This window comes from Misgurnus anguillicaudatus, chromosome 20 (genome assembly GCF_027580225.2).
Source record: "Misgurnus anguillicaudatus chromosome 20, ASM2758022v2, whole genome shotgun sequence".
Taxonomy (NCBI): domain Eukaryota; kingdom Metazoa; phylum Chordata; class Actinopteri; order Cypriniformes; family Cobitidae; genus Misgurnus; species Misgurnus anguillicaudatus.
This window is the reverse complement of record NC_073356.2, coordinates 25,214,418-25,238,741: the sequence shown is the minus strand read 5'-3', so window position 1 is coordinate 25,238,741 and position 24,324 is coordinate 25,214,418. Positions and strand designations below refer to the sequence as shown.

Below are 24,324 nucleotides of genomic sequence, written 5' to 3'. Positions count from 1 at the left end.
CTACATTCTTGTCTTATTTTCTTCTTAAATTCTAAGACATTGTAGAAAAAAATATATATTTTCCTTTCACGTCCAATTACACTTCTGAATACTGATTATCAAATAATTCGATTTCATTTACTAATTTTTAAATACTTTTATTAGATAAGACAAAAATCTGCCAGATTTAAAAATTTTTTTTGGAAAATCACATAAATATTTCATTTTTGAAAAAACACAGTGTGTGTGTGTGTGTGTGTGTACTAGGCTGCGTTAAAAGCAAAGAAATAGAAACAGTGTCATATATGTCTTTACTGTCAAGCTGTTTCCTTTTGATTTACATACACGCAGTCTAAATTTGGCAGACTATGATAGATTATGCATGTGTGTGTGTGTTTGTGTGTTTGTGTGTGTGTGTGTGTGTTTTGCTGTCCTGATTAAGAGATGATTAATGATGACAGAACAGCTGAAAGCTGCCATTCAAAATCCCCTATTGAAAACTGACAGCTCCATCACAGAAAACGAGTAACGGATGAAAAAGACGCAAACCTTTCTCTAATCATTTATCCACCAAGAACAAACAAATTTATAATCTCTTTATATTAAAATGGTGGGTCAATGGTATTTCATGCATTCTGACTTATTAACACAGTTATAGAGTTATGGGCCCAGCTGACATTTCAGGGGTTTCAATTTGTATTCTTCTTTTTATGGGCACTTCCCCCGAAAAACCCCGCCGACCAGTCAATCAGCGGGAGACACTAGAACTTGCAAACATCACATCACGTGACAGCTTTGTTTAATTTCAAAACTCAACAATGACAGGAAAGAAGAAGTGGGTTTTTGGAGAAGAAAGCCAGCATTATGGAAACAATGGATATAGTTTATTATCCGGGGTAGCAGCAGAGTTTTGCGTGTGTGTTTGTTTGACGCTGGATTTCATTGAAATGTCCCAACTGGGTCATGTAAGTAAGACTTTTGTGTTATTTTGGAAATAGGCGCGTAAGTGCATATTATATAAATGATACAAACACGTAGTGAATCATAAGTTAAACAGTGTTGTATAGTGTTGCATGACTCGTACTCGCTCCTCCCGCGGTTGTAACTCCTTCTTCATCTTTTTGTACGTTATCGGAAAGAATCTGTAAAGTTGATCTGTCTTTTATAAATCTGATCAAAATGAAGACTCTTCGGAGATATAAGGGATGTCATACTACTCTATAGGTACTCCAGATTTACATCAGAAATGCAGAAACAGCATGTGTTATGGGAGCTTTAATACTGTACTTCATCACATAGCATAAGCTAAACACATGTACTGTAACAGCTTCCCATATACCATGAAACGATAATGAAGCAGTAATTTGGCATGTTGATCAAAAGCGCCAACTGTCTTATTTATCTACGTCAAGACTACAAAACAAAGGCACTTGGGTTACTGTAATGCTGGCTGTTCACACAACCAATCATTACTCCTCTATTTCCTGCCATAACCGCATGCTACAGACATCTCACGAGACATTGCAAGATCTGAAACTAAGACCTCTCAGGAAAAAATTCTTTGATCTCAAACTAAGTGACAGCTACATTGCTCATTATAGATCATGGACCACTCTACGCTGACATGCGGTGCACAAGGGTCGTCCATCGTGGCAGCTTTATGACTAGACTGCAAATAGACAATTCAATCCCTGTCAGACATGTGGACTTTTTTTTGGACTTTTTTGCTACTTTTATTGACAGCTAGAGTATAGAGATACTTACTGTAGTGTTTGAAAAAGATACACTTCAAAAAAACGTTCTTATTTATTATTTTTCCTTAAACACTAAATTCAAGAAAAATTCAAGAAAAATTTGCTTACCCCATTGGCAGATTTTTTTAGCTTGTTTTATGCACAAAATAACAATCAACTTAATTTAAGAATTTGTAGATATTTTTACTGAAAGCAAGACAAAAATACTAAGATTTTTTTTCTTGAAAATAATTTTTTTGCAGTGTACTTTTAGACAAAAAAAATCAAAATTCTTGATTTTTTCTTAAAAGAAGTGTTTAAGAAAAAGATTCACGATTTTTTCTTACCCCATTGACAAATTTTGTGCACAAATTCAGTGGGTCACAGCCTTTGGGAAGAGAGGTTGAGGGCTACTGCAAAAATTGATTTTCAAGAAAAAAATTCTTAGTATTTTTGTCTTGTTTTTAGTAAAAATATCTAAAAATTCTTAAATTAATATGCTTTTTCTTGATGAGCAAAACGACCCAAGAACTAAAAAGTCTAGTTTTTAGACCAAAAATATCAAATTTAAGTGATTTTGTGCAAAAAAGAAGCAAAAAAATCTGCCAATGGGGTAAGCAAAAAAATCATGGACATTTTTCTTAAACACTAAATTCAAGAAAAACGTATTTTCTTGGGTCGTTTTGCTCATCAAGAAAAAGCATCTTAATTTAAGAATTTTTAGATATTTTTACTGAAAACAAGACAAAAATACTAAGATTTTTTTTCTTGAAAATCATTTTTTGTAGTGCAGACATAAGGTTTCCAACAGGTTTTATCGTAGTTTTTGCCAACTCCATTGACTTGTATTAGATGTGCTGTGAGGTACGGTATTACTCCGCGCCGGGAACTTTGTTTCTATTCTTGCAATTGGCAATGGCGGATTAGTGCCACCAGGCTGACCAAAGTGTTTCCAGAAGATCAAGAATCATGCACGCATATGCATTTAAAATCTATTGTGGACTGAGACTTTGTACCCTACTGTAAGTTATGTATTAAAAAATAAATGGATTAAAACCTGAAGAGGCACACAAAAGTCAAATCAACAGTACTGTATGTGAGCTAGACTGAGTGTAAGCAAAGCTTCATTCTCTCTTTCTCACTCTCTACTTCAGGCTGTTGTTTCCTAAGCTGTGTTTAATGAATTATGTATTACGTTCCAAACTGCTACTCTGCCTCCCACTCCAGAAAAAAAGTACCTGCAAACATAGTTAACATCACAACACAACAAATGCACACAGTTACACTCGCAGACGTTCGCTGGCAGTCTGACCCCATCCGAGTGGGAGGAAAGAGAGCGGACATGAATTGCTAAGAGTAACTCTGTCCAATTCAGAACACTGTAAACTACAGTTTAGCGCCTGCAGAGATAGTGTTATTGAACTGACCCCTGGAAAGAAGGCTGAAATGTTACGGTAGCCAACATGTCAACGTCTTCCTTGCACACAAACACATGGATTTTTACTAGGTAAGTGCACAATAAATTCTTTTTTTCAATTTAGTAGTTGGGTATAATTTGTCCTTCAAGACATTAATAAACTAGGGCTGGGCGATATTGACCAAAATTGATATATCTTTGACATTTTAAGATGAATGGTGATACACAGCTATCTCAGTATTTTCTACAAAGTGGAATAAATGTTTACATGCAAGTCAATGCATCATGTGAGATGTCACAATCAACTTTATTAAAACAGCATATACAGCGGGGAAAATAAGTATTTGATACATCAGCATTTTTATCAGTAAGGGGATTTCTAAAATAAACATACAAATGACACAAAATTTCCACCAGATGTAGCCATCAAGCCAAATATTTAATTCATACAGACATCAGAACATTTAAGTATACAAGTTGAGTCATAATAAATAAAGTGAAATGACACAGGGAATAAGTATTGAACACACTTTATTTAATACTTTGTAGAAAAGCCTTTGTTAGTGATTACAGTTCCTAGACGCTTCTTGTATGGAGAGACCAGTCGCCTCTTTTATGAACTTTGATCTTCAGTTCTCTCCATGTGTTAAACACTTATTCCCTGTGTCATTACACTTGATTTATTATGACTCAACTTGTATACTTAAATGTTCTGATTTCTTTGTATGAATTCAATATTTGGCTTGATGGTTATATCTGGTGAACATCTTGTGTCAATAGCCCACTTAGAAATCCCCTTATTGATAAAACTGCTGATGGTTCACATACTTATTTTCCCCGCTGTATGATAAAAATAAAGTTTAAAGACAGGCAGCAAAAAAGGTTATATCAGACCATTACCATATAAATGATAGTGTCTCTCATCCTGTATCCCGCTGGGGAAAAAAAATACCAATATATTACCAAATCTTGATATCCAGCTCAATAGTAAACACACATACAAAAGAATATATGTATTACTTTTTATTTGACAAAACTAGCACTTGTAACAACAGTGGTGCTTTAAAGGGATAGTTCACCCAAAAATAGAAATTCTGTCATCATTTACTCGCCCTTATGTTGTCACAAACCTGAAAATTGCCCGGCAGCATTTTTTGTGATTTTCACAAAATGCCTTATTTAACAAAGAGTTACATAAGAAGAATTAAAAAAAATCTCTGAATGAGTTTAGACATATTTCAGCAACTAAAGCACAACACGCAACTTGGAACAACTTCAACACAGCTTCTAATGGTGATCAATGCACTGTGGAAATGTATCTTAGTATCTTTCTATACTATTTCCAGTACAATTATGCTCGTGAATAGCTTAGTGGTACAGCATTGTGTTAATATTACAAAATATTGTGGGATGAAAAATTGGGAACACAGAATACCTTGTAGTGCACTGTAAGTTGCTTTGGATAAAAGTGTTTGCCAAATGCATAAATGTAAAATTTTTAAACTGACATACTTCCGAAGCAAAATAACCCAAGATATTAAGTCTAGGTTTTGGAACAAAATGATCAGAGTTAAGTGAATTTATGCTTAAAACAATTAGAAACATCTGCCAATGGGGTAAAAATAAACTTGAATTAAGTACTTAATAAAGAGGTCAAACTGAATTCAACTCATTTTTGCAGTGTGTTACTGGTCACCCGAGTAAGCCATTACCATGTATCTCTGTTGAGCAGAGTGTATGCCCTATAGACAGAGCCAGCATTCATTCAGCAGGGTGTTTTGGAAACTACGCTTGGCAAGGAGCAGTGTGCTATCAGTGCGTGCAGACAGGCAAGCATCAGTCCCTCAGGACGTCTTTCTGTAAATTACTTTGAAAGTCTCTCTCTCTCTTTTAACCTCAGTCATCTCATTATTGTTCGGAGAACTCCTCTGATTGGCTCCACAGTTTTTGGCTGCTGCTACTGCGAAAACAACACGCAGCTAATCGTGGCGCTTTTGTTAAACACTTACATCCACTTAAACAACTAAGTGAGAATCGAGAGACTGAGCAGTGAAAGACATTCAAGTGGGTTTGATAGCAATGTTTTCGGAAAACATAATGCAGATGGCTATTCGCCTCTCGGCCAAACAGAGATGGGAAGTGAGGCATACTTGGACTTTACTGTGGTGTTTGCTTTACTCTGGCAGGGTGAAATGTGATCTTGCCCTCAGCAATGGCAGAAGAGAACATGACCAAATCGTCAACTCATGCATAATAACACACAAACATGCACACTACACTGCAATATCACTGGAGTCTGGCCAAGCATATCAGATGTTTCTGGTTTCTGGTATAAGTTGACCTTGCAATTTAGGGCACAAAAGTATAACACCATTTACACACATGCGCATCCATTTCAGTTTGATTTCTTATACAGAGGGTTAGCAGTGATGTTCTTTAAGACTGAATAAAACTAACACTTGGATTCATTTCCATGTTTTTTTAAAGTTGTTGATGACGATTAGCCCTGATTTGATGTTGGTCTAGCTGGTTCATAAACGTAACCATGCAGTTCAGTGAAAAACAAAGATGGAGTGGTTGGTCAAATACACTGTAAAAAGTTGGTAAACTTAAAGTAAGTTACCTGGTTGCATTAATATTTTGAGGTAATCCAACTTAAAAATATTAGTAGACAACAAATTTTATACAGCGTTTGAGTTAACTTATATTTTTAAGTTGAATTAACTAAAATGTTTAAGGCAACCAGGTATTAAATATATTTTTAACAATGTTAAAGCTAGGTGATCAAGGAAATCTTGTTGGGTAAACCAGAGTTCTGCAACGGGTCGGGTACCCACGGATACCCATATAAAAGTGTCTAAAGCGGGTTGATTGTGACATTCCTAAAATTCATGGACGGGGTGGGGGCGGATAATTAACTCTGTGCGGGCGAGTAGTAGCACGAATGGAAAATATGTGCAAAATTTGTATGTCTAAATTACCATTACACCCACAACATGACATTTGACCCATCACGTCACCACTACTGCGACAGTGCGCGACCTTTGTTGATGCTTCTCGTAGCCTATAGTTGGAGCGAGCGTTGCAGGAGTTGCATAAAGTTTTGCCGTTGATAGCCGGGAGCTGGGAACGTCTTCTCTTAGAATGCATTTCGAGATGAGACTTGTAGGACCACAGCAGGGGTTGTGTAGGTAGGTTGTATTTTTTCTTGTTCTTTAGGTCTATTTGTCAATACTTATCAGGTTTCATAGCCTTATACAGTACTGTATTTAGGTGCCGATGGTATACACATAACAACATTTACAGTCCGATGCAAAACATTAATAAATATAAATAATTTAAAATAAGCATACAAATGGTCGGGCACATTACCCAGGACGTTTCACCAGCTGGGCAAGCAGATATAGTTGCTATTATCATTTATATTATCACAGGAAGAGAAGGAAGGATGGTAAGGAAGAAGGGATTTCTGTCAGTCTGCTGGGAGGGTGAGATAGAGGAGCAGGACCGGTGCCTGGAAGACATATACATTTCCATCTAAAGAATGCTATTACAACGGCCTACGTACACCTGGGATAGAGAGAGCGGGGATGAAAGGAAGCGGGAAGGGAAGAGGAGGTGGCGGAGGAGGAAGAGGAAAGGAAGAGAGAAAACAAGAGAGCGCGGATAAAATGAAAAAAAAGAGCGAGACAGGGAGGGAGGAATGAGATAAATGAGAAAAGAGGATTGAAAAAGAAAGAAAGTAAGGAAGTACATAAAAGCAAGGGCAGGGAGAGGGCGAGAAAAAGGCTAATGAGGAAATAAGATTTGCCAATGGCATTTCCCATAGAATTCCATACTACATCACTATAGAAATCCAATTTCCTCAGCATAGATTTATGGCATTCCTTAAAGGTGAAGTGTGTGGTTTTTGTGCCACAGTCAGAACCAAAAGGAATTTCAAAACTAAATGGTTGTTATTCAACCACACGCATTGCATGTTGAAATGGGGTGGGTGAGCATACAAACATTTAGGTGGCTACTGTATATTGCTTTAGTTTGCACAACGTTTAAGCAAAAGTAAACTACAGTACCTCCGAAAAAGTAGGAGTAACTTTTAAAAGTGGGTTATAATGATTCCTAAGCCGGCGGGAACTTCCACAGAAATCTCATGAAGACGTAACCTGACAGAAACAGAGTTATTCAATTCAATGATTCAACACTAGCTGCTTGTTATTCTCCCAAGTTAAACAAATACAGAAAGAACTGAAGGAAAATTAAAAAAGAAAAAAACATACACTGAGAAAGAGGGGTTGACAGGAAGGTAAGGTAGCCTATATTTTCCAGACACAAAGCCCCAACACTGCTGTAAGCTACAGACAGCGTCAAACCGCCTGACAGAACAGACGCGCACTAAGCTGATCTACGAGTTCATGTGGAGTGCACCAAAGTTAGACTAAATCAGAAATAAATAAGAAACCTGAATAAACTGCACTAGATATGTAAATGCACAAACAACCAAAAACACATTTATTTAGCACAGACTGCACAGAAAAGAGGGAGGTCTGGATGACTGACATCTGCCTCTAGAGATGACAGACAGGTGTCAATCAAAGCATTAGGCCATCGCTCTTATCACAAGATGTCTGAACAGTGAGAGTTAAAACTCATCAGCCCCCTATAGCTGAACACACAAATCACAAATCATTTTTATTCAGAATTTGTCTTTTAGACTTTTGACTGGGGACTTGTGTGTCACTTGTTTGTGCCTTAAAACCATAAACTTTCAAAAAGATAGACGAAGTGTCTGTGATGTCACCCATAGGTTTTGTGAAGAGCTTTTTTTAAGCCAATAGTAGGCGGTGCCTTCACCCTCTTAGCCGCGCATCAATCGCGGATAACTGAAAATAGGTAAAGAGGCGGGACGTGGGTGAAGCTGAGGTGGCTGGTTGCTGAAGGCACGCCCGCCTAGCTTGACTCTAGTGACAGCAGTGGCTGTTCAACTGTCACTCAAGTGGCCACGCCCTTAATTATGCAGAATTTTAAGGCTTAATATAATTTAAACGGATAAACCCCCCCTCACAGTTGTCATGAAGGGCAAAAATAGCTATATAGACCAAAAACACTATGTACCAGGCTGTTATCATTTTCTACTGTAAAGTTGGGCATTTTAAAATGGGAGTCTATGGGAATTACTCCGTTTTTGGAGCTAGCTTGATGTCTTAAACATGGAAACAAAATAAATGTGCCTGTCTTATCAAAAATGGTGTGTCAAATTTATTTTTGTTCATTTATCTTTAATATTGATTGAATAAGATTGCAAAGATTAAAATCATAATGAAATGAATGGCTAAAATCAAACTTTAATGCTCATTATCTCAAAATTTGATTTTGAGACTTTAGCATGGTTTTTACAGACTGGGTCACATATAAAAATGTTTTTTTTTTTTTTAGGGCATAATTGTGCTACGTTTTCTCAAATACTTAGACATTTGTATCCATTTATAACTGAACTATGGTTAGATGAGGGATGAATAGTGTAGCTACCTGTTTATTAAAGACAGATATATAAACATTATCCACTTCAAATATATAGACAAAATAGTATTAAAATATTTACATGCAAACTACTAACCCCCTGCCTTTTACAATTAACCCCACCTATGGGGGAACATGTGCACTTCTGTCATGTTTGGTGTAATTGTCTAAAGGGGGTCGCACACCGGATGCGCATCTCAGCACCGCGCCGTTCTAAAAAAATCGAACACATTGTTTTCTATGAGTATACGCACACCGGCGCCGACAGGTGGCGTCTGTCTGCGCTACACAGCTATGACTCAGGAAGTTGCTCAAATCCCTGTCGCGCCACTCAAATAGTTTAACATTAAATAACATCATATTTGTCCCAAATAATTAACGATTAACATTGGCTGCTAACGTATATATTGCATTTTGAAGTAGACGCTCGAAGTATCTGAAGTATCTGACGAAGCTCGCGCTATTTAATGTGCACGTCCGTTTTGCGATATGGACATGGTGCTGAGCTGCGCATCCGGTGTGTGACCCCCTTAAGAATGGTAAGTAATAGAAAATGGTATATAATAGAAACAAACTTCAAATGTTAATTTGTAACAGAGATGTGTGTGTGTTGCTTTTGTAAAACTATAATTGATCAAACTCAAATATTTTTTGAAAGATTGAACCTAATTTTTTGAGTTAGGTTGTGCCCGGCTCTCCCCTTCCACACATTCCAGATAAACTACATTTTTTAAAAACACCCCTCAACTCACACAGTTGTGTCTTCTCTCAGACAAACATATCTTGTTATTTTTTCCCATTGGATAACAAGACAGGGAAACTCATTAATAATATGATCTTGACCAGTGTAATATTCAGCCTGCATAAAAACACACAAACACTTTCAGAACAGCATAATAACAATCTCAACACTTATGAGGGTGATAATGATACTTAAAGGGAACAAGGGGATTTTCAAAGTTTTAACTTTCCTTTATCGCACACAAAGAGCCTGACTCATTCTGGCCGCCCATCACTCATAAAGCTCATTGCAACGCTCTGAAGATCTAAGGACGTCTAGCTGAGCGTCTGCATGCTCAATACCACATCTAACTCTCAGCGTGCCACGTAACAAGCTCGCGAACGCATCCGTGATTGCCACAAAAAGTGGTAAAAGCTTGCCCTCGCCAAAGATGTTACGCTGCGACCAATTAAAATCCTTTGCGCTCTGTGACAAAGGAGGCCAAATTGGTTGACTGTGGCGCTGAATGGAGGGTGATGACTCAATTTCTTTTAGTGCTGCCGGAGTTTTTGCGCGCTCTCTCATTTTCTCCCATTAAAGGGGAGCGAGAAAGCGTCTCCCTTGTTAGGGAGAGAGACGGGGGTGTGAATGTGCGAATATGTGGCGGATTGCAAACGAGGTTCTGAGAGCGTTCCTTTAGATGGATGGATGGATGAGAGGGAAACTGATTCAAGTAGTGGATGATTCGAAATTGGTTAGTGAAACTGTTGAAGTTGGACTGTAATCATATGTGACTTTGGCAAAATGTAAAATGTAAGTGATATTTGAAACACCTACTCAATACAGATACAATGATCTGAAGTAAAATGAGACTTTCGTTATTATTTCCTCTTTAACATGCCTTGAACTGACACTCACACATACACACAAGTCCCTCTCCTCTTTAGGACCTATCTCCTGCTGTCCTTCACCTCATGTCATTCTCTTATCCCTCTCTCTCCACCATTTCTCTGATGAGGCTCGCAGAAGGGGCTCGACCCCAGAGAGCTCCACAGGCCCCGGCCATCTAAAGCAGCCAAGCTAAATCCTCTGAAGATATTAAAATGTCAATCCCTTTTTGGTGACCCCTCCCCTCAGCTTTTCTCCCTCACACAAACACACAGACCTGTTTGATTCACTATTAGTGAGGATGTCTCACCTATATTTGTTTTTTTTTATCATTTTTTAAATATTTATGTATTTGAATGAGAGATGCAATAAAATGAGATGAGAGTTTGGTGCTATCCCTTTTGACTTTGTCGTCTGCTTGCTGGTTGGGTATGCCGAACAGACTATCAGAACGATACGAATTCCAGACTTCCGAGTGAAACTAGACTTCGCCTGCGATTCTCATGCATGTTTCATCAGTAAAGACGGTTCCTTGATTAGAAGTAAATCACCTGCTTTCAGATGGAGTGGCATTTACTACACAGAGCCATAGTTCACAGAGAAGCTAGGCAAAATCGCATAGATTATTGGAGTCGGTTTTCCTCGATTATGAACGCGGGTTTTGCCTAGCATCTCGGTGAAATACGGCTCTGTGTAGTAAATGGCGCTCCATCGGAAAGCAGGTGATGGCAATTTACTACTAATCAAAGAACTGGCTTTACTGATGAAACACGCATGAGAATCGCAGCCGATTTTTTGCACAGCCCTAACTGTACGTTCACACTTCTGCGGACTTGAGCTTCCAAAGAAGCTTAGACTGCCTGGTCAAGGACACTTCTCAAAAAGTACAGGGAAGCTTGTTGACGCTTTGACCGGTCTGAAGTCTGTTTTCTCGGAACTAATGTTTTGGTAGGAACAAAATCAGCCTGCCAGCGAAGAACGTCTAGGCTATATTCTGATTGGTTGCTGGCGTTTTGCCGCTGCTTGACGCTGAACCGCGTCATAGCTCATTAACATAATGTTGAGCTTCTTTCATCTTTCTGATTGAGGCTCTGGTCGCTCAAAACGCCCAAAACGCAGCGCAGATGGATTTGACGATCTTTGCAGCTGAGAGAAGCCAGCTTCCATTGTAAATGAATGACTTCCGGTACCTTTGGAAGCTCAAGTCGGCGGTGGTGTGAACGTACAGTAAGTACCACTGCCGATTCGACACAGTGAATCGGTCAAAAAAAAAGGCACCGGTGATTGACATTAGCAGATGGTGCGGAACACACCTTAAAAATTAAGTCAGACAACGCTCAAAATCAGCCCGACTGCCAACCGTCGGCTTGGCTTAAGAGCTCCAATCCATCAAAAGCCAAACTGCCCAAATTCATATCTGACCCAAATCTGCCCACATTGTTTGGGTTTGGAGGTCTCATTCGTGGATGGCTCCAAAGTGACAGTTACATCAATTGTATGCCCATCACTCATAGAGCTCATTGCAACCCTCTGAAGATCTGAGACGTCTAGCTGAGCGTCTGTATGCTCAATACCACATCTAACTCTCAGCGTGCCACGTAACAAGCTCGCGAACGCATCCGTGATTGCCACAAAGAGTGGTAAAAGCTCGCCCTCGCCAAAGATGTTACGCTGCGACCAATTAAAATCCTTTGCGCTCTGTGACAAATGAGGCCAAATTAGTTGAGTGTGGCGCTGACTAGACCATCAGAACGATCCAACTTCCAAACATCTAAAAGCTACCCCGATTCATCGATCAAAAAAAGGTGACGGGATTTAGAGTAGAAGATGTTGTGGAACACACCTTAAAAATTAAGTCAGACAATGCTCAAAATCAGCCCGACTGCCGAACATCGGCTTGGCTTAAGAGCTCCAATCCATCAAAAAGCAAAACTGTCCAAATTCAGATCTGACCCAAATCTGCCCACTCTGTTTGGGTTTCGAGGTCTCATTCGTGGCTTGCTCCAAAATGACATTTACACCAATTGTATGCCCATCACTCATATAGCTCATTGCAACGCTCTGAAGATCTGAGGACGTCTAGCCGAGTGTCTGCATACTCAATACTACATCTAACTCTTTGTGTGCCAAGTAACAAGCTTGCAAACGCATCCGTGATTGCCACAAAGAGTGGTAAAAACTCGCCCTTGCTGTTACCCTGCGACCAATTAAAATCCTTTGCACTCTGTGACAAAGTAAAGGCCAAATTGGTTTAGTGTGGCGCTGACTAGACTATCAGAACGGTCCGACTTCCAAAAGCCACCGCCCATTCGACACATTCATCAGTCAAAATAGGTGACGGTGATTGACTTTAGCAAATGGTGCGGAAAACACCTTAAAAATGAAGTCAGAAGATGCTCAAAATCGGCCTGACTGCCAACCATCAGCTTGGCTTAAGAGCTCCAATCCATTAAAAGCCAAACTGCCCAAATTCTGATCTGACCCAAATCTGCCCACTCTGTTTGGGTTTCATTCGTGGCTGCCTCCCAAGTAAAATTTACACCAATTGTAAGCCCATTATTCATAGAGCTCATTGCAACGCTCTGAAGGACTGAAGACGTCTAGCTGAGCGTCTGCATGCTCAATACCACATCAAGCTTGCAAACGCATCCGTGATTGCCACAAAGAGTGGTAAAAGTTCACCCTCCCCAAAGATGTTACCCTGCAACCAATTAAAACTTTGAGCTCTGTGACAAAGGAGGCCAAATTGGTTGAGTGTGGCGCTGACTAGACTATCAGAACGAGCCGACTTCCAGACTTCCAAAACCCACCACCGATTTGTCACAGTCATCGTTCAAAAAAAAGTAACGGTGACTGACATTAGCAGATGGTGCGGAACACACCTTAAAAATTAAGTCAGACAATGCTCAAAATCTGCCCGACTGCCAACCGTCGGCTTGGCTTAAAAGCTCCAATCCATCAAAAGCCAAACTGCCCAAATTCATATCTGACCCAAATCTGCCCCCTTTGTTTGGGTTTCGAAGTCTTATTCGTGGCTGGATCCAAAGTGACATCAATTGTATGCCTTAACATTTCAGAACCTCTGTCACTGAATGAGTTACTTGAAGAAATTACTATGTGTCATGGAAAAGCTTAAAAATCGGAAGACAGCACTTGAAGCTGACAGGGCTGCTTATCCAGAATTCCACAAAAATAAGTGACTCATCCGTGGTGACAAAAAGCCTTTACAAATCATAGGGGCTGTGGAAAGCCTGCAAATTTCTTTCCGTTCTTCCAAATTCACATTGATCTGACTTCCAAAAAAGCGCCACAACAGCTGTCTAGTTAAATTGCGTTTTAATCCTAAACTTAGCATTTGCCATTGCTCAAATTGCTAAGACACGAGCACAGTCAGATGTTAGAGCACATATGTTAAACTGGTAACCAAACACAGCATAATTGGATTTGATCAAATGGCTTTCCTTTGCAGCATGTGAAGAATCTCAATTCAGACTAGCCAGAAATGTGCACACACACACAGGTTCAGTAAAGTGTATAAACCTTTATGTACAATCAGCGGTAAATGTCTCTAGAGACCCAACGATGAAGGTGATCCTGCCACCTTTGGAACCTACTTCCCCTCCTTCCACAAGAAAGTCAAGTACCCCCACCCCATTGGGCCTGCGGTGGGCCGATAAAGTCCGGCTCAAAGCCTGCTTCTCAAATACAGGAAAATCCGTTTGGTCAGGGTGTACTTCTCATCGACCCGCCGTCTTAAACCCACCCTGGCAAACCGCCAACTCCGCCAACCGTGAACCGTGTGCTGTAAAGCTCCGCAGACGCTCTCTCTAGCGTGGAGACACCATGGTCCCGTATCCTGAGAGGAAGTTTAATATTTCACACTGGAAGAAAGAGAGGAGGGTGGGATGAGGTGGGCGGGGGAGATTCACTAACAGGTTTACTGTAGGTGGGAGGGGGGGAGTGTGACCTACCTCACAGTCACTGATGCAGTATTCATAAAGGTCAGCTGCTCTTTTATGAATTATTGTTTAAGAACACCGAAAGGGCGGTGGTCTCATCGTACGCTCCGCTTGCGTGGAGCCTGTCACGGTTAAGTGATGCAGCAGAAAGGCAATATTGAAGCAGCATGCTTGGTTGTGTTGACATGCAGTCGGATATACGAATTGTGTCTGCGGAGATCAGATTAACACTGGTTTATTCTATAAACCAATGTTACTGTATTTGTGATGTATTGAACAGAATGATTCATAAACTAGAGTACATTTTGAGTAAATAGTGTGCAAAAAATAAAAATTATTTCCTGTGCCTCATCTGGTACCACTGCTGTATACACTCACCTAAAGGATTATTAGGAACACCATACTTATACTGTGTTTGACCTTCTTTCGCCTTCAGAACTGCCTTAATTCTACATGGCATTGATTCAACAAGGTGCTGAAAGCAATCTTTAGAAATGTTGACCCATATTGTTAGGATAGCATTTTGCAGTTGATGGAGATTTGTGGAATGCACATCCAGTGCACGATGCTCCCATTCCACCACATCCCAAAGATGCTCTTTTGGGTTGAGATCTGGTGACTGTGGGGGCCATTTTAGTACAGTGAACTCATTGTCATGTTCAAGAAACCAATTTGAAATGATTCGAGCTTTGTGACATGGTGCATTATCCTGCTGGAAGTAGCCATCAGAGGATGGGTACATGGTGGTCATAAAGGGATAGACATGGTCAGAAACAATGCTTAGGTAGGCCGTGGCATTTAAATGATGCCCAATTGACACTAAGAGGCCTAAAGTGTGCCAAGAAAACATCCCCCACACCATTACACCATTGCATTAATGAGAAATTGAACAGGTGTTCCTCATAATCCTTTAGATGAGTGTAGTTGTGGGTTTGATCTCCAGACAAAAAACATACTGATAAAATGAATAGCCTGAATGCACCGCAAGTAACTTTGGATAAAACTGTCTGCCAAATGCATAAATGTAATGTACTGTAATGTCGTTAAAAAAGTATATGCTGCATTATACTGCCCATCAGCCATCCTACTCTCCCAATTTTAAATATATAAATACTTAGTAATGAAAAGCAATATTATCCAACAATTTTGCTTTATGAAAACACATTTAAAATGCCACACAGATACAGAAGGATGGTTAAAGACTCTATAAATATAATGGCTGGTGATTTTTCAGTGTTGCTTAATCTTATACCTCCAGCAATATTGTCGCAAATGTGTCACGAATATTCAATATATCACCCAGTTCTTTTGCAAACAAACAAGAAATTAATGTCTTCCAGTCACTCCGTTGCCAGCAAATTGCTCTGCTTCATCTTTTTGTTTGTATGGAGGGCTCAGCAATGGGCCATTCCCTTAAACAACTCCCAATAACTCACACGCACAAAACACTAAACGCTGTACTGATCTCACTCTCTCTAGTCAATTCATCTCTTTTGTGTTGGTTGGCAATCACACAGAACTCTAAGTTCATAAACACAGCTGCCTCTGAGACTGTACATCAGCGTACAGTAAACGCTTTGAGAGCTTCAGTTAACCTTGAATGTGCATGTGTGAGAGAGAGAAAGATTAATGGTGTGTTTATTGAGAACCAAACAGGAGTAGAGAGGAAAATTAAGAATATGCAACTGACATAAAAATTAAGGGGTTGTGTTATAGCTACCCACACAACTTCCAGCACAATAAAAACACAAGGAGCGCCCATCTCGGAGGAAAACGATTTATATTTGATAGGGAAAAAGCGTGAAAGAGAAATAAACTAGAGTAAGAGACATAGAGAGAGAGTCAATTTTGGCATTGACGGCAGAAATTGGTGTTGGGAGGAATATAAAATAATGAAAAGGAATGTGAGCAGAGAGCCAAATAAACGCTGTGCAATTTACTCCTAATGGAAAGCAAAACGAGTGAAAGTGGAGGACTTGATTAAAGAAATCTTCTTCGTTAATAAACATGCAAGCAATGGTGCTTAATTTTGGTGATCTGTAATAAACATATTAAGATTATCTTAATAAAGAAGGAGAAACATAATATCAAGTGACATCTACAGTAAAAACATGAATTGATGTAGGTATTTACATAACATGCAAGAAGTGTACGTGTCTGTGGGACCGTGCATAACTCCTCCCCACCTCACCAAACCTCACCAGCTGTTCACTAAAGCCCTTCTCCATCCCAGATGTTGCTCTTATACAACTTCATTTTGTAATCATTCAGCACTGAAAAGAAGTGTTCGCTAGAAGGTCAACACGCAGCACATTTTTATTTTTCCTATATGGACTTTGTTCTACTGTTTGCTAATGATCATTTCTGATTGCAACGCTTTACTAATTGTTTCATAACACATTGGTAGGTTATTTCTGGTTTTACACTGCAAAAAAAAAAGAAAACTTTCTTATGTAGTATTTTTGTCTTGTTTTCAGTAAAAATATCAAAAAATTCTTAAATTAATATGTATTTTCTTGATTAACAAAATGACCTAAGGAAATAAAATATAAATATAATATATAAACTTTAGGTAAATTACATTGCAAAAAATGATTTTCAAGAAAAAAAATCTTAGTATTTTTGTCTTGTTTTCAGTAAAAATACCTAAAAATTCTTAAATTAAGATGCTTAAATTATGATTAAGATGAGCAAAACGACCCAAGAAAATAACTCAAAATATCTTTTTAGATATTTTTACCGAAAACAAGACAAAAATACAAATATTTTATTCTTGAAAATCATTTTTTTGCAATGTAGTGCTTAAAAAAAGCAACAAAAAAAGAACCTGCCAATGGAATAAGAAAGATTTTCTTGAAATAGGTTTTCTTTTTTCATAAACACTTAATTCAAGAAATATTTTCTTATTCCATTGGCAGATTTTTTGCTTGATTTAAGCACAAATTTGCTTAAATTTTAAATTTTTTTGTATATAAACTTTACTTTTTGCTTTTTTTTGTCATTTTGCTCATCAAGAAAAACATCTTACACACTGCAAAAAATGCTTTTTCTTGATTAGCAAAATGATCCAAGAAAATAAGTCTAGTTTTTAGACCAAAAAATATCAAATTTCAGTGATTTTGCGCATAAAACAAGCAAACAAATCTGCCAATGGGGTAAGCAAATTTTTCTTGAATTGAGTGTTTAAGAAAAATTGTCAAGTTATTTTTGCTTGAAAATGAAAAATGTTTTCAATTCAAGAAAATAAGTTTTTAGACAAAAATTTTACAATTTAAGTAAATTTGTGCTTAAAACAAGCAAAAATATCTGCCAATGGGGTGAGAAATATTTTCTTAAATTAAGAGTTTAAGAAAAACGTAAACACATTTTTAGATTTTTTTTCTTACCCCATTGGCAGATATTTTGACTTGTTTTAGGCACAAATTCACTTAAATTGTATATTTTTTGTCTAAAAAGTAAACTTTTTTTTAGGTCATTTTGCTCATCAAGAAAATACATCTTCATTTAAGAATTTTTAGATATTTGTACTGACAAAAATACTAAGAAAGTCATTTTTTTGCAATGTAAGATGTTTTTTCTTGATGAGCAATATGACCTAAGAAAAAAAGTTAAGTTTTTAGACAAAAAATATCAAATTTAAGTGAATTTGTGCTTAAAACAAGCAAATGTTTTAATGACATCACTAGAACATTTTTTTTGACTAAACTCCGCCCACAGGAATATCAGTCGCCAGCTAAGCTAATGGCAAGCTAAGCTGCTATCGAATCACAACACAATAAACAAACTACACAATCATAACTCTTTACGTATTCCAGAAGGAGGGACTTCATAAAACAAGGAAGACATCAGCCTGTTTTTAGGACAGTGAAAACAGCGCTACACAGATAAGTAAACTGTGTGAAAAATAATGTGTTTTTTTAAACGTGAAACATGAACACATGGTATATTGCGCACTGTAAACACAATCAAAGCTTCAAAGACACAGAAAGAACGGGACCTTAAATTTAAGAATTTTTAGATATTTTTACTGAAAACAAGACAAAAATAATAGGTAAGAAAGTCATTTTTTGCCATGTACAATCCACACAACATAGGCAAGAGTATTACTTTGCCTACCACCAAAAGAAAATATTTTGCATTAAATATATATGTCTATTTGAATTTATTCATTTTACGTACAATATATATATTTTCATGCCCCCAATTTTGTAGGCACAATTATGTTTCATTTCAATTTCACACTTTTTCCCTCACGTTAACTACACCCATATTTACTAAACTCCATGACTTCTGTGAGCGTATTTCTGAAAACAGCCCTTTGCTATACTACTCAGCCATTAACTGCTCTCTTTACTGCGGTATAATGCAGCAGAAGTGGCAATTGTACCTAAGAGAATTGAGACATTACTATAACCTCCAATTATGTACAGAGCATTTATTACTTTCATTCAAAAAAATAAAAGTCTCGACATAAATGCCTGTCACAAGATTGCAAGTCTCTCTAAAAGGACCATCTCAACAAATGTGAATAATCTAAAAATGTCATATACCACATTTGATGACCCTCGCATAATAATGGCATTATGAAACTGCTCATAAAAAATGTAACTGACCACCACTGCCGATCTCATTACCAAGGGACATGAGTCCCATTTAATCCTGTGCAGTATGAAAAAACACATTAGTAATACATACAAAAGCAATAAAATGGAGAAGCACTAAGATGAACATAAGCTGCTTTGTCGCAACCTAATTTGACTTTATAAGAAGCATCCCCATCAAATCAGACCGACATGAGTGAAAACATCTGCTGTGGTGTTTTCCAGGACAGGACGGTGTGCAGAAATACATAACTAAAATGATCCCATGCATATATACTGTATTGTGTATACCAGGGGTATCCAACCTTTTGTGGGCAAGGGCTACCAAAATAGATAAAACAATTTGGGGGGCTACTTTTTGATATAGTCTACTCAAAACTTTTTTATTTTACTTGTTGATATGTTTTAGTATTGTTTAATAAAAAATATGTAATAAATAAATATTACAATTAAGACTATTAATAGAATGTGCTTTGGCGGGCACCTAACAGGCTACCTGCGGGCACCATGTTGGAGACCCCTGGTATATACTGTAATACTTGACAAGCTTTTCCAATTAAAAAAAATATTTCTGTATTAAGTACCTGGAAGGCTGGTGGAGACATTGACCTGGGTGTAGAACCTTTTATTGGGAAGCAATTCTGAGACGCCATTGCGGGCTTCCACGCCGAAAGAGTAGTTGGAGTTTGGCAGCAGGTTCACCACGGTGACCGTGCGCTCCGTCAGGCCGCTCTGCTGCGGTACAAAGCCCACGCTGGCCCCGCAGGGCTCGCACTGCACCTGCGGTGCCCGTGGAGGGCCGACACATCGCCGACAACCTATGCTGTATGTAAGATCCCCCCGACCTCCGGAGTCATTTGGCGCGGACCATTCCAGGATCAGCGTGGACTGTTTGAGGGTGTAAACCAGATCTCGGGGTGGAGAGGGTGGGCCTGTATGCAAAAGAGAACAACAAACAAAAGTAATTAAGCTTTCATTAAAATAAAATATTCAAATGTTGAATATTCAAATATTTAAAAGAGCAAATGCAGCATCAAAAATTGGATTCATATGCAAAAAGAAAACGCCAACTGAACAACGTACTGTAATTAACAACATTATAATTACCCCTGAAAGAACTGCACTTCTTTTTAAAATAAAAAAAAACAATTAGCTACAACTGGGTGAAGCCTAATAGAGCTTCAGGCTTCAAGTCTGTCGAGAGGAAACGAACAGCGGGCATGGAAGAGATTCAAAAAGAGAGAAGAACCATAGAGTTCTCGGGGCACATGGCAGAGAGGAGAACAACAAACAAACACAAGCAAATTATTCATGAAAAAAGCTGTATCATGAAGGCGTTATTGTTAAAGTCTTGCTACAGCCTACAAGAACATTTGGTAACACTTTATTTAAGGCCAAGCACCTTGGCACCTATTGTTTCCATCGTCTTCTTCTTCTTTTGGTAAGTACACAGTTGACGTACACAATGACTTCCATAGTATTTGTTTTTCTTGCTTACTATAAACAGGGTTCCCACACCTTAGTTAACTTCAAATTTAAGAACCTTTTAAGGACTTTCCAGGTCTAATACCCTCAAATTCATGGACCAAATGTGGGGACACATTTCAAGTAAGAGCAAGGTTACATCGTGTTACTTTTTAAGATACATTGTTTCAGTTCCCTTTCGAGGGAACTCGCGCTGCGTCACTGCGGTGACACTTTGGGGACGCCTCCAGGGGTAAGTGCGTCTGAATGTGTATATCAAATTCAACCAATGATGAGGCTTAACGACACAGACAGGGTGACTCGGGAGCCAAGAAGTATATTGCTATCTGAAAAATTGCCAAAAACGGCGTTACAGGGCCGCAGGAAGTATGGCAAGGAAGACGCAGCGTCTCGTTCCCTACTCAGGGAACAACAGTTACATACGTAACCCGAGACGTTTTCATGTGTCAAACTATGCAAAAAAGCATTTTGGTATGAATCAACATTCGCATACAGAAGATATAAGCATTTAAAGTGAACAGTTTAGCATGTGTGCTTAAAAAGTCTAGAATTTTTATGATATTATCCTACACTACACAAGGATTAATATGGATTTTTTTCCAGAGCACTTTCAATGACCTGTATCTATGCATGTATATTTTCAAAAACTTCCCAGGGCCTTGAACTTTTCCCCCAGATTCACAAACTTTCAAGGATTTCAAGGACCCGTAGGAACCCTGTATAAGTTATGCTTCTCATCATCTATCAAAATATCTTCTTTTGTGTTCAACAGAATAAAGAAACTCATACAGATTTAGATCAACATGAGGGCGAGTAAATGATGACAGAATTTTTGGGTGAACTATCCATTCTAAAAAAGAACAGTGATTGAGAAAAAAGAGTGAAAGAGAAAAAACAAATGTGGAGAATTAAAAAATACACTTCAAAAATGACTTTCTTACTTAGTATTTTTGTCTTGTTTTCAGCAGAAATATCAAAAAAAATCTTAAATCAAGATGTATTTTCTTGATAAGAAAAATGACCTAAGAAAATAATACTAGTTTTTAGACAAGAAATATACAATTTAAGTGAATTTGTGCTTAAAACAAGCAAAAATATCTGCCAATGGGGTGAGAAAATTTTACTTGAATTAAGTGTTTAAGAAAAACGAAATCTTATTTCACAATTTTCTTTCTCACCCCATTGGCAGATAATTTTGCTTGTTTTAAGGACAATTTCACTTAAATTGTATATTATTTGTCTTAAAACTAGACTTATTTACTTGGGTCATTTTGCTCATCAAGAAAAAGCTTCTTAATTTAAGAATTTTTAGATATTTCTCCGGAAAACAAGACAAAAATACTAAGTAAGAAAGTCATTTTTGCAGTGTAGAGTAACAATAAAAGAAAAGGACAGAGAGCAGGACAGTCAAAGAAAGAAGGACAAAAGAAGAGAGAAATAAACAGACAAAAGAGAGAGAGAGAGAGAGAGAGAGAGAGATAATGAGCGACCAGAGGTGTTAACTGTGCTGTCCTGTTGACTCTGGGAGGAGCAGGTCGACATTGGAGCTCCGCGTCTATAACGTCATTTGTCAGACAAGAATCTGTCAGCAACAGGGAGCCATTTAAATGTCACCGGGGCTTTAAGCTGCCCATCATCAGCTCGGGCCTGAGCACCACAGGTGCATCCTGCTGCCCTTAAACACACACATACAGATCTGATGGGCTCAATAAATTCTGATGAGAGGTGAGTTTACTGATCCTCTCTAGATAGGTTAAGCTGGCCATTAAAGTTTTGTTTGTGAGCTGAAGATCTCAAAAAACAAAAGTCTGTTTACTCTCTGAAAACAGCATTTGAATCCTGAATTTCCCTTTAGGAAAAGGGGAATTCATTATGTGGACACTTACATCTATTATCAAATACAGCCACTCTTTTGCATACACTTAGGCCATGTTTAAATTTATACAGGTAACTGCATTCGATAACAAAATACGCACAGCCAGGGTTGCCAACTTTGCATATTAAAACCTTCCCAATGGACATTTAAAACTAGCCCAAAAGCATTCCAATGACTATTCACAGTCCAAATACCAATAACTAATAAATTAATCCTTTCATCTTTAACCTGCAGGAAAAAAAACCCACGGAGACAGTTTAAACAGTGCCCAAATCGAAAAAAGCAGAGGATGTGGCAACGCCACCCAGTGCACTGCATCTCTCGTCGAGTTCACGCTTTATCTCTGGATAAAAGTCAAAGCTGAGTTGGATAAAGTTGTTCTTAAGAAGTTTTCAGATATTAAAACACAATTTTCGAAAGGGACAATGCTATTTTATTGCTTTATGTAGCCTAATGTTATGAAAGTACATGAACGCTGTGGAATGTACAGGACTTGACCCCATTACCTTAATAACGCGTGTTGCTATTGCCTTGCTATTGCATGTTTCTGTGACGAGAATTCTGTGAGGCCTTAATATGAAGAAAATATAAGACTTGAACTTGAGCACAAATGTTCTGCGCATGTGCACAATGTTTTTTTGCATCCGATTGAGAAAATGCTACGATTCACTTATGCATACTTTACTCATCACATATCGGAGTACACCACCTCCTTCAATACGATCCAAATTTGCATCCGATCGACCTCAATCGTATTAATTAAGGTGTTTACATGAAAGCTTTTCAATATGACTGAGCCATCAATACGATTACAAACTGATTTGGTTGCATGTAAACGTACTGTACCTACTGACCAACTGGGGTCACCTTCAGGAATCACAGGTGGATTTCATCATATTACAGAATCATATCACTAAATTTGACAACCTGTATAAAAATTATTTGTGTGAAACATTAAAGTGCCCCTATTTCATTGCTAAAAAACAATGTTATTTTATGTATTTGGTATAATACAATGTGGTTTATGGTTAAAAAACACATTATTTACCACATACCGTACATTTTTGTAGCTCCAGATTACCCTGTTTTCCTGAAACGCACTGATTTTGTACAAAACTCATCGTTTTGAAAAGCGCTGTGTCCCTGATTGGCCAGCTAATCTGTACGTTGTGATTGGCGTGAATACCTCTGATGTCAGCCGGAAATGTGTCGCTCCTTACCATGTTTGAAAGATTCACTCACAATGCAATGCTAACAGGATGTAACTTACAGGCCGAAGTGTGAGGAATTATGATAATGTCGGTCTTGTCTACATCACCAATCCCAGAAAGCAAACTGTTGCCTACAATTTGTGTGTTTGTTGTAGTCCAAGAAAAGAGATTTACATTGACGATAACTAGCATCATCGTTTACTTTTGGGGTTTGTACCTTTTGCATATTGTTAACATGTACTAATACACACTTACACACCAAAGGAAATGTAAAATCATGAATCAGATAATTGGTAATCTGCAAATGTACCTTTATATATTATCGAAGAATTGCCATATATTGATTCTTCAGATTTACATCTTCTCTAAAATCAATGTCCAATGAGAAAATAATGACCAAATGATTTGTGGTGTGTTAATAACATGGACAAATGATGCCTAAATATGGTGCTTGCAAATGGACGTACTGTTGTTTTCACGATGGTAGTGCAATTGCCATCATAAATGACTGATAATATCTCATTGGCCCAGAATTAATGTTACTATATAATAATAATATATAGTAATTTACACTGACCATTCTGAGGTGCATCTCTCTCTCTCTCTCTCTCTCTCTCTCTCTCTCTCAGCTGCTTATAAGGGTCACTGTGGAATCAATACTATAATGAACATCATCACAAAGTGTTTCTTTCTCTCTCCTTTAAAAGCAGCTTAATCAATACAGTAATTAATGGTTTAATTATGCTATAAAAGTCATAACTAAGCCCTTTACAGCAATCAGAGACCTGTTAAGTCCAGAATTTAGGGCCAGCCACACTACTATGAAGGTATGTCATTTCTTGACCACTAACAAACAGAACTGCAAAAATAATTTACACTACACACAAAACAGTCCACCATTTCAAACCCTACATCCTTTAAGTTTGTATTACTTGTA

The 24,324-nt window shown here is 38.0% G+C and overlaps 1 protein-coding gene across 2 annotated transcripts in view; it reads right to left on the bottom strand.

The window, feature by feature from the left end:
- LOC129455266 (ephrin type-A receptor 7) overlaps nt 1-24,324 on the bottom strand; it is a 164,491-nt gene that overhangs the window by 29,982 nt on the left and 110,185 nt on the right. For both annotated transcript variants that reach the window (XM_055219944.2, XM_055219945.2), the window contains exon 5: nt 19,400-19,747. In XM_055219944.2, coding sequence (XP_055075919.2) covers nt 19,400-19,747 — 348 coding nt within the window. The remainder of the gene's footprint in view (nt 1-19,399; nt 19,748-24,324) is intronic.